The 11,077-nt window shown below is 33.0% G+C and overlaps 2 protein-coding genes across 4 annotated transcripts; both read right to left on the bottom strand.

Annotated features, from left to right (window-relative positions):
- Positions 1 to 617: 617 nt before the first annotated feature.
- Positions 618 to 3,051, bottom strand: LOC122586083 (40S ribosomal protein S3a-like). Its single transcript, XM_043758190.1, has 6 exons — positions 2,942 to 3,051; positions 2,704 to 2,857; positions 1,809 to 1,946; positions 1,544 to 1,729; positions 990 to 1,190; positions 618 to 897 (listed from the first exon to the last, which is right to left on the bottom strand). The coding sequence occupies exons 1-6, from the start codon at positions 2,950 to 2,952 to the stop codon at positions 805 to 807; spliced, it is 783 nt and encodes a 260-aa protein (XP_043614125.1). The 5' UTR covers positions 2,953 to 3,051; the 3' UTR covers positions 618 to 804.
- Positions 3,052 to 5,145: 2,094 nt separating this feature from the next.
- LOC122586082 (deoxyhypusine synthase) lies at positions 5,146 to 9,912 on the bottom strand. Of its 3 annotated transcripts, none has more exons than XM_043758189.1 (8): positions 9,589 to 9,912; positions 8,529 to 8,696; positions 7,608 to 7,826; positions 7,369 to 7,455; positions 7,131 to 7,236; positions 6,755 to 6,990; positions 5,911 to 6,005; positions 5,146 to 5,488 (listed from the first exon to the last, which is right to left on the bottom strand). In XM_043758189.1, the coding sequence occupies exons 1-7, from the start codon at positions 9,808 to 9,810 to the stop codon at positions 5,916 to 5,918; spliced, it is 1,128 nt and encodes a 375-aa protein (XP_043614124.1). In that variant the 5' UTR covers positions 9,811 to 9,912; the 3' UTR covers positions 5,146 to 5,488; positions 5,911 to 5,915. The 3 variants fall into 3 exon arrangements, with proteins under 3 accessions (XP_043614124.1, XP_043614123.1, XP_043614122.1); XM_043758188.1 differs by lacking the exon at positions 5,146 to 5,488 and adding an exon at positions 5,495 to 5,622; XM_043758187.1 differs by lacking the exon at positions 5,146 to 5,488 and having other exon boundaries at positions 5,672 to 6,005.
- Positions 9,913 to 11,077: the final 1,165 nt, after the last annotated feature.

Below are 11,077 nucleotides of genomic sequence, written 5' to 3'. Positions count from 1 at the left end.
CATTGCACGAGTACCGTGCTAATAAAATATAGTGTAAAATCTTAAAAAATTGGTGTTTACAGTTTTTACACCATAAGTTACACCAAATAAGTGTGTTGACTGCATATGCAAATTCGATGTTTTACTGTTAAATTTTTGAGATGGTCAAAATACATCTAAAATTATAGGTTTCAGTCTCAACTTTATTATAACCCATTTCCGACCAGCTCCAGGTAGTATGACAGCTTTTGGTGCATAGATTTGTTGAAATTCTTTGCAGAATGCAAGAGTAAACATCAAATGATTCGTATACTTCAAGTAACGTTCATACTTCATACCTCACATGCCATAAAGAAAACGAGGTGATACTTGCGACTTGCCCAACAAAAGCTTACCATACACACAAACTTATAAAGAACTTAGTGTAGGGTAAACTCCTTTTCTACACATCTCCACCCAGTGCAACGCTTAACAATGGCGTTTCATATTCAAGGTGGATTTGTGTATGCCATTCAAAATATTATTGAAAAGATTTTGCAAGCAATTAGATTTAAATGTCTGCATTTAACATTTAGGCCTACATTAGTAAGCAAGTTCATAAATCAACATCTGCCTGAAAATATAAATCTATGACAAAGTCGATAAAAAGTTTCAGATTGTATAGAAATCGTCAAAACAGTGAGACTACAAAATTGCGAAACCAACAATCAAGGGTTAACAAATATCACCACTGATCTCCATCAAAATAAAACCAACATTTTAACAGGTCTTGAACCGAAGAAAAAGTAAAGGTAAGAAAGTAAAGAACAATAGAACTCTGATCTTTCAAGCACCAATCACTTCAGTTGCTTCAGGAATTTCCTCATCTACAGGTCTATCCACTTTAACACCAACATCTTCCGAATAATCACCATGCACCTATATTATAAATAGTGGTAAGTAAACATGGAATTTCACCAAAAATGAAAAACAAGTCAAAATGATAAGAGCAAACAATATACAAAACTTACATCCATCAATTTGCCAATGTCAAACTTTGGTGCCTTCAGAATCTTAACCTTGCGAATGAAAACATTCTGCAAAGGGTAAATGCTAGATGTTGCCTTCTCAATTTCTCGGCCAATTGATTCGGGAATAAACTTCTGAACTAGCTCCTTGAGATCACAAGACTGTGCCTGGGTTACCATTATCTCTCTCATCTTCCTACGGATCTACAGATTGAGTAGGCAAATAAACCGATTAAATACATGAAACGTATGATGAAGAATATCCTACTAAAAATGATAACATTCAATAAAGCAATACCAACAACTGGTAATAATGGCAAATTTTATGCGTTTACTTGAAACTGATTCGTTTTGTGTTTTATTTAAACACACCAAACTAACGATACACATAAAACCTTATGTATCAACTCACTAGAAAATTTACTTTTCAATAATACTCATATTTAAAAGGAAAAACAGATGAACCAAACCCAAATCTATCTATAACCGACCTGCATATCTTGCCATCTCAAGAAAAAACAGGGCCCTAATTCAATAAAACCCCACTAAAATTATACCTGACGGATCTGGCTTGATTGTGCATAGCATGTCCTCTTCACTTGGTTGGCACGCTTCTTGGTAAAGCCAATGCAGAACATTCTTAAAGTATAGTTATCGGTAGTTTTGACATCTACATGAGCCTCGATCAAAGACTGCCATTTCTTAACAAGAGATCTCAGCTTGTCTGTTGTGAAGTCCATTCCCTATAAAATGTACAAAACTTCATTCAATCAACATGGTCCATCACAAAAACAGTCAAAATCATCAACCATAGTAGCATACCCAGAAGTTGGTCAAAACATTCTTCCCTTGAACATCCTCTGCCCTCAAACGGATCTTTCTGTAGGCATGGTCCTCGTCATTTTGGAGGTCAGCCAAAGAAATCTCAAAAACGCGATGTTTGAGTCCTTCCGAAGCAATCTGATGAAGTGTGTTACATTTAAAATAAATTTCTAGAACCAGGCAATGGGAGTGTAACCATACAGCGCACATGATTAAAGATACAGGATATGAAGGTGCAAAACAGACATCCACAAACAGACCAAATCGGCAAAGCTATATTTACTCAAATACATGGAACAAATTAAATATATATATAGACCAAATGGACTGTTTTAAGGGTGTAAACAAGTGGGGCCTACTACAAAGCTACTCAATATCAACAAATCATATTTAACATCGATTTACTTTCGGTTCTAACTCGAGCTAACCATATCTCAAACTAAGAACGCTTGCAAGCCTTATGACGTTACCATTATGCAAAATTACACCTTTTACCCTTTGTGTATGTAAATTTATAGATATAAATCTATAGATATAAGGTAAAACTATCTAGACAAATCAAGTCAAGCAATACACGAAACTATCCAACTAACTTTGAAAAACTGCTGTTCGTACTGATAATCTACCAGATTCAACCCACCCGCAAAAGTATTATATCAAGCTTTCAAGCACTTAAATCACATTATATTATGATCTAACATTACTATATAAAAATCCCAGTCATAAACTCATCAAAGATAATTAAGGTGTCAAAGACTTGCATATAACGAATCAACATTTTTCACACCACACAAAAAAGCTGAACCCTACTGATTTCTCAAGCAAACAGGACAGTTCAGGTCAATTAAAATAATGTGAAAAAACATTTACAAAAAAGAAGAAGGAAACATAGTACCTTGGTACCCTGAGTACGAGAAACAAGGGTTTTGCCAACATTCCTAGTAGTAAAAAGTGACGGTGCTTTTATGTCGTACCAATCCTTCTTTGCAAATGGATCTGTTGCTTTCTTCTTTCCTCCCTTCTTACTCTTTGATATCCTCTTGTTCTTGCTGCATTTTTCATTCTTTTCAATAAATTATCTATATCTATACATATATATAGAGAGAGAGAGAGCTAGAGAGAGAATGTGGTACCCGACGGCCATGGTTGGATGGTTGAGGTTGTACGGCGGCGAACGGCGGTGGCAGTAACACAAACCCTAAAAAATAAAAACTATGCTCTAGTGAAACCCTACCGAAGGAGTGACTGAATGATATACATACAGACTGTTGTTACTATTTCCCTCAACTTTACTCTCACTTCTGTTTCAGTCCCTCTACTAATCGAGGGTTTATATCTCTATTTCTCAACTTCTATATAAAAATTATCAAACACTAAACCCTAAACACTATTCAACACAATCTTTCAAAAAAATGACTCCGTACGAAATAATCATTATACCCTTAATTTAATTATTTATCTTTTATTCATAATTTAAGCTAATGTACTTAAAATACTTATAATACGCTTAATAAAATCATGTACAACATAGATACATCAACTCTTAAAATAACTACGTTTTCCCTTTTGCATTAATTATTTTTACAATAATAACCACACCGCCATCACCCGTCAGGCCACCGCCACTACCAACCACCGTCGCCACCACATCGCCGCATTGTGCGGGTAAAATGCTAGTGTTAAGTGTATGTATATCAAGTTTCCTTTACGGCGACAACTTTTAGTCCATGTTCTCCTTACTAATTGTTACTAACTTTGACATGTGTTAAGAAAAAATGAAATTAGATTGGAGACTTATTAAAACCAATATCATATTTTAATGATTAACATCAAGAGTTAAAAAATTATTTAAAAAAATTATTATTGTTTTCTCTTAATCAATCATATATATATATATATATAAAAAATAAAATAAAAAACCACAACTAAACAATGTAGATTATGCTGTTTTTTACTATGACAAAGTTTATATTAAGAATTGTACATACAAAAACGTCTAACTTATAACAGGATACAGGTTTAATCCAACTCTTGTTTACCCCCGGATGATCGTGTTGGGTGAATTGTGACCTCGTACAATCGTGTCGGGTGAGTAACATCCGCTTCGTCACAGTACTTACTTACGGGCTAACTGGTCACATTAATTGTTTGATTTTCTTTTTTAGTTATTTAAAAACGTCATATCTTCACCATACCACCACAAGGTATAATTTCCTTGATGTTGCTCTCACCATTATCAGTTATATGATAGGAAGAACTCAGAGTTGCAAGCAGCATACAGATGGACTATGATTGCGACATGAGCCTTAACTAGGTCCCTAAGATTCCTCGCATCACAACCCTGGTTCGTCTTTTTCTCAATGACCCACAATGTAACCCAACTAAAAATTGAATTGATAAATAAGACATTTTAATTAAACAGAATCCCTCTCAGAACTACGAGCAATATAATGACTATTGCTACATAAACATTCAGTTTCAGCTTTTAGTTACACGAGAGATGGTGCCTGCGCGTTGCGGCGGTGAAATGGTAGGGGTGACAGGTCAAGTCATAGAGTATGGTAGCCAAATGCCTTAGTCGTACGGACTCCGCCCTCGAATTTAAAAATTCGTCGAAAGTATATCGAATGACATCTCTAATGAAAGAGCATGAAATTTTAAGAACACTCATACAATTTTTATAATTTATCGATATACGGTTTTTAAGATAAAAGATTTTGAATAAATTAGAGAAATAACATGATTTATAGAGGAGAGCGAAAAAAATTAGTGGTTAAGATTTTAAGAGAGAGAAAAATGAATGCTTAAAATTTAAGGATATTAGAGATATATTAGGTAGAGATGTTTAGATTTGTTAATAAAGAAGAGGGTAATTTAGTTAGTTCAAATCATCTTTTGAGATTTTAAAAAAGGGCAAAATGCTTTATAAGATAGTATAGACAAGTGTAAGTCATTAATATACAATAAAATCAAAATTAACTAAATTATCAACATTAAAAGTTATACTTTTTTTTCAATAGTAGATAAGTTTAACACTTCTTTTACATCACCGGTCACTAGCGATTCGTGAAGTCAAACCCCGACACTGTTAGTCTCTACATTGAAATGCTCGAGTATATTTCTAGTTGATTTGTTTATATAAACGCAAGTTCATAAAGAATAACAAATAGTATACAAATACTTGTTATATTTAGCTTGATTCCATCAAAGGTTCGTTCTCATATCAACTAAGATCAAATGGCAATTGGAAAGAACACATTCACATGTTCCGGGCATGATTTAGTTACAAATTTTATAAATACTATGCAATAATCCGGATATCAACTTCAATCCAACAAAAGAGCAAAGGGGACGACCCATTTCATACCCGTTGATGCAAAGAAGATGGAACTACAACGTAATCCAATACACATTGTATGATTGAGGCCGTGACAAGCCTTGTCAATTACTGAACATTTCTTTGGTCTACGAAGTCAGCCTTAACACCAAATGCACTATTGGTTCCTTGGCAGCCACAAAAACTCAACGTGCATTCAACTATAACATGTAAGACATACTAAACAACCAAATAGTAATGAAGCGGGAATACATACAGCCAACTGCATGTAAGGATAACAGCAGTGTAATACAACCACTGCACATCATCACACCACCTACAAACTACTAGTGTGGCACCCATCCTGCAAGGTCAAGTGTCTAGTGAGGAAGAAAGATGAAGTGCCTCTTCTGATGTATGGACATACTCGCATACTATATTACTATTAGAGGTGGATCAGAAGAAATATTAGTATGGTAGCTGAAGGTGGTTGGTTACCTGTTTGGAGATATAAAATATATGATGTCATACTGCACGATGTATAAAATATGAGAATATCATCATCATGAATTACTCTTTTTTAACATTGTTAGAGCAAGATGGGTTTTTTTCTCTAAATACTGTAATTTTGTTTCACAAAAACTTAAAACATAATTAGCTAGCTATGCCGAAAGATAAATTTCACATGCCATTGGAACTCAAACAAGCTGGAATGGAGCTCTTGATACACATTAAGATGATAGATCATGAATGGAAATTAAGTTGCTAATAATGATCAAAGCTTACATTTATCAAAAACTCGGCTCAGCTGCTTTCTCTCTCTTTGCAGCAAATGTTTCTGCAACGAGTATTGGGAATGCTATAGTTGCATCACAGTGCACCTAAATCCATACAAGCAGCGCGACGCATTAACATAACAACCATTTACTATTAGCAAAATATATATTACTACTGATTACTGATTTGATCTTTGATCCAGAAAACTCTTCAATTTCAGAATTTTGTGACAACGCATTAAAAATTAAGTGCTTCCATACAGTCAGAATATAAGAACTGCATAACTTTGAGAGTAAGGACATTTATTCAAGTGTACGGTTTAAATGAAGTTATAGTTGTTTTTGAAAAGGGCAAATTGTATCATATATGTATTCACGGGGATATGGTATTTTATCTCTCCAAGACAGGATTTCAACTTCAAAAGAAACTAATAGAAGGGATCAACTATTCAAAATAGGTGATTTGACTTGGTTATCACTTATCAGGATAAAAATGATGATGGCGCACCTAACCTATCAATAAGTTTGACCATGTTGACTTTTTCTGACATGGCACACCGCACATGTAAAGCGATTAATTCAAAAGATAGCCCAATATGAAAGGCTTTATTAAGTTGAATCCTTTTCGGGAGTGAAAATATAATATATTCCTCTTAATAAAAACATGAGTAAATCATGATACTGTTTTATGCAATTCGTCCTCTTTAAGAACATCTTATGCATAAATCATGATAACAAAATACAACTACTACTTGACAGAGCAAATAGGTTAATGAAGTAGTTAGGCAAAGAGATAGTTTTAGACAAAATAAAATTATATTTAGAATACTAAAAGAAGAGGAGGATAAGGAAACCTTGACAGATTTTGCAGAAGAACGTATTTTCCCCCACGACACAGCTTCATCAGGTCTAGCGCCAGAATCACTACCATCAAACTCCTGGGCAGTGTTGATAAAAACTGCATAATCTGCACCATTACGCATCATATTTGCATTGCAAATGTGATGTTTTGGCAACCCACCACCTAGAATGATCACGCCTGTCTTCCTAGGATTTGCATGCACTGCCTCACCGTTGATTGCCCTGATATCTATTTTCAAACACTTTATAACTTGTAATACCAATAACATCAAGACAGTAACTTAGTAAGACTAACATCAATAGTAACTCAGGGTATTGTTGCAAAGGTTGGATGTTTGACCAATAAAGTCAGATGATAGATGCACTGACCTTGTACTACGTCAACAACAAGTCCGGGATTGCGAAAGGAATGGAAATATAACATGTCCCCAAGAGAGCCATCTGTCAACCCAGGGCAGAAGACAGGTATATTGTTCTACAGTAAATATAATCATGTTAATATCATGGAAGGATAAAAAAATATCTTGTTAAATACAAGTTTGACCGTAAAGTTAGAGAAGATGATGATTTGCAATGTGCATTTGTAAAGAGGCAAATATGTGAGTACCTTGTATGCCCAATATAGATATGAGCTTTCATTGTTAATTTCTTTCCCCAAACGTGCAATTACTTTTGATGGCGTCCATAACACATGCTGTTGAAAACAGTTAACAAGGCATAAATATCTATTGTGCAGATTCCTCTGAAAAGATGATTGCGAAGTCAATCATGTTGAAAAGGATTTAAGTTTCTGCATAGTCAATTTATAAAATGTAAATCAACAACAAATGAATGCAAGTATAATACCTTTGTCTTTTGTTCTTCCAACATTTGGTCAAATATTGGGATGATCCAATCCTCAAACTTACAGTAGTTATCATTAGGTACCAACAAGTTACCAATACGATTTAGTCCTTTTGAACGCAATGCAGCACCAGGTAAAGAAAATTCACCTCTGTATGTGTCTGCAAGGCATTTTATGAGATCCTCCTCAATACCCCCGGTTGTTGTGACAATAACTTCAACCTAGAATAAATTAAACACGTTTTAAGGCATCTGTGCAAATATGGTAGATATTTGAAGCGTTAACTGCAAGAAGTAGCAACCCAATATTCTAACACTATGTTCACGAGTTTGAATTTAAATGAAATGATAAGAAATAAGAAAAGAGATGTAAATGACAATCATCCTATTTTTTGGAGGAAATGATTTAGTAAATAAACAACTAGACAATAATTTCACTTCCTTTCTAATGATCTCATTTTTGAGAGGAAAAGATTTAGTAAAAAAACAACTACACAATCCTTTCATTTTTATTTTTTTTCTTATAAAAACTAACCCATCTTATTTTGAAATCTATCAACTGCCTTTTCTTTCTCCTCTGAAAAAATCTTGAGAACATAGCGTAAAAGTTAATAAAATGGAAATTGGGTGATGCTGTAAGTAAAACTGAAAGTGTGCTTATAAACAGGCATTCCAGGAAAGTAAATCCCATTTCTTGCATTAACGTTATGAATTATCATATACAAAGAAAGTCTAGCATTGATGGGCTTCAGACCTTCAACTAACTTAAAAAATGTAATGTAGCCATCCATCAGCATGCTAGCCAAAATAATTTGGAGCATATCACTGTTTTGCTAATGTCTAATGTCTATGGCATAAATAAAAAAAATTCCAATCGTCCAAATGATATGTACACTTTTAATCATGAAGTAGCAAATTACTAACCATATGATGTTGAACTAGATACCGAATAATGTCACGAACACCAGATGAAATGAGGTTTGAAGTGAACCCAAGGAAGATTTTGCATCTAACAGATTCTCTGTATGTAGGATCCTTCTCCTCCTCGCTGCAATCTTCTGCTACTTGCTCGTGAGAAAGCCTCCAATCTAGCTTCAATCATCAAATTGTACCCCTCAAAATCATAGAACTAATTAACTCCTAAAGATTAATAATAATCTAGCCTTATCATTTCACATTTTCAGGATATATCAGCTGGCAGAATGCAAAGAAATTCATGACTTTGTTTTATAGGAAGTTCACTACAAAGCACATCCAATTTTAGTTACGGCAGGCAAATTTTTGACATGGCATCAACTAAATGCACAAATCTGTCAACAAACTTAAAATGCGTCGAAAAGGGTCAACAGAAAATTATGTATATCAGGTTTATGTCAAATAGGTTGACCTGAACTGACCCAATTAACCCATTTTAGATTTAAAGATCTTGAATTTTCTAGAAGTGTGTTAGTCAGAGGTTTGTATCAAACAAATAGACGTGATAGACCCCTTTAACCCATTTACAATTTATGAATCTAGAATTAAGCATATTAAGTTCGGGTCAAACATATTAAGGTCGACACCTAATTAACTAAGGAAACTGTCGCACCATATTCGGGTTACACTGGTCAATCACAAGTCATATACGGGTTGTGCTTAAGACCCATATAAAAAGTTCTTTTTTAGGTTTGCGTCGGCCTGGCTTCAACTCAAATTGCCAGCCCTAACTTGTTAAAAGTCTATTTTTTTTAATGTATCTGCATAGGCACAACTTTTATCAAACAATAAAATCAAAGGGTAAGCCCAAATTCCTAAGTCTAAGCTATAAACCCTAAACAACAAAAAGACAAATCAATATCACAACTTTTTTAACTTTAAATCAATAAAGCTCAAAACTTTAACCTCTGATACCTTGTAAACTGCATTGCAAATCATACTACATATATTCATAAAATCATGTAAGGCCTATATATATATATATATATAGAGAGAGAGAGAGAGATACCATTTGATTGACAGTTTGAATGGCATCACCAAGATGAGAAGCTTGAAAACCAGTAGAAAGAAAGGAATTAAAAAGATTTGAATAATGAACGCCATTGTTGAAATCATATCCTTGGATTTTGGGACAACTTCCTTTGAGACTTTCTGATTCTTTGAACACAACTGATCTTAACTTCTCAATAACTGATGCTGATTCTTGTTCTTTTTCTTCTTCTTTTCCCATTTCTTTTTTTTATTTTTTTATTTTTTATCTTTTGTGATAGCTGCTCTCTCACGCTAATTCTGCTTTTCTAAACTCTTGTGAATTGTGATAGCCGCTCTCTCACGCCGGTCAAACCGTCAAAGTCTTTCTTCAAATGAAAATACTAAATATATAAAATAAAAAATTTTTTTTAGAACATTCGGTCGATATCTGGAACATCACCGTATAATGGTGAAATCTTGTACGTTAAATAGTTTTTAAAAACAAAACAAATAAAATAAATGGTGTTAAATTCTTCCAATGACTTAATAACATCAATCTATTTATTCATTAAAAAGCTTTTCACTTCAATAAGAAAAAACTTATATAAAAATGTTTTTAAAACTTAAAAAACCTTACAGAAAATTTTATAAAAAATTCCATTGAAAATGCACTTAGATTAGGTTATTTAAAGTTTTAAACTTATTGTTTATGGTCCATAAAAACAAACACAAATATAAGGGCTTCATATACTTATTTTTAAGTGTGAAAAATTTCAAATTCTAACTTTTTAATCGTTTTTTTTATAAAGAATAGATGATTGTGTTATTTATGAATTATAAAACAAGTATGTGAATATATCGCACCTAAACTTATGTGTTGTAGAACCTTATATTCATTTTTCTGATTACATTTTGGACCTTAAACAATAACTAGTAAAAAAAAATTGTGATGAATGGAATCTAAAAGTTAGTGTGAGTGTATATGAAAATGCTTTTAAAACCTAAAAAAACTTACATAAAGCTTTGTAAAAAATTCCATTGAAAATGCACTTAGATTAGGTTATTTAAAGTTTTAAACTTATTGTTTATGGTCCAGAAAAACAAACACAAATATAAGGCCTTCATATATTTATTTTTAAGTGTGAAAATTTTCAAATACTAACTTTTTAATAGTTTTTTTTTATATATATAAAGAATAGATGATTGTGTTATTTATGAATTATAAAACAAGTATGTGAATATTTCGCACCCAAACTTAGGTGTTGGAGAACCCTATATTCATTTTTCTGATTACATTTTGGACCTTAAACAATAACTAGTAAAAAAAAAGAATTATGATGAATGTAATCTAGAAGTTAGTGTGAGTTTATAGAAAAAAAAAATCTTTGATTAAATAGGTCGAGTAATATCAACATTTTGAAGTAAAATCTATCATCTTCAATATTAGCTAGAAAAATACACACGCGATGGAAAAGACCGTATTATTGAGGGTTTTTTTTGTGTAGAATATAAACTTTGAAAATGTT

The sequence above is a fragment of the Erigeron canadensis genome, chromosome 1 (assembly GCF_010389155.1).
Source record: "Erigeron canadensis isolate Cc75 chromosome 1, C_canadensis_v1, whole genome shotgun sequence".
NCBI lineage: Eukaryota > Viridiplantae > Streptophyta > Magnoliopsida > Asterales > Asteraceae > Erigeron > Erigeron canadensis.
This window is presented reverse-complemented; position numbering and strand designations above follow the sequence as displayed.

Excerpts from the sequence above, each read along its gene's own strand:
- LOC122586083 (XM_043758190.1), bottom strand. Across the intron at positions 1,191-1,543 it reads AATCAAGCCAGATCCGTCAG|ATCCGTAGGAAGATGAGAGA; the intron begins GTATAATTTTAG and ends CTCAATCTGTAG. Across the intron at positions 898-989 it reads ACATTGGCAAATTGATGGAT|GTGCATGGTGATTATTCGGA; the intron begins GTAAGTTTTGTA and ends TTTATAATATAG.
- LOC122586082 (XM_043758189.1), bottom strand. The coding sequence starts at position 9,810 with ATGGGAAAAGAAGAAGAAAAAGAACAAGAATCAGCATCAGTTATTGAG. Across the intron at positions 7,827-8,528 it reads ATCTAGTTCAACATCATATG|GTTGAAGTTATTGTCACAAC; the intron begins GTTAGTAATTTG and ends AATTTATTCTAG. Across the intron at positions 6,006-6,754 it reads CTTCTGCAAAATCTGTCAAG|GTGCACTGTGATGCAACTAT; the intron begins GTTTCCTTATCC and ends GTATGGATTTAG.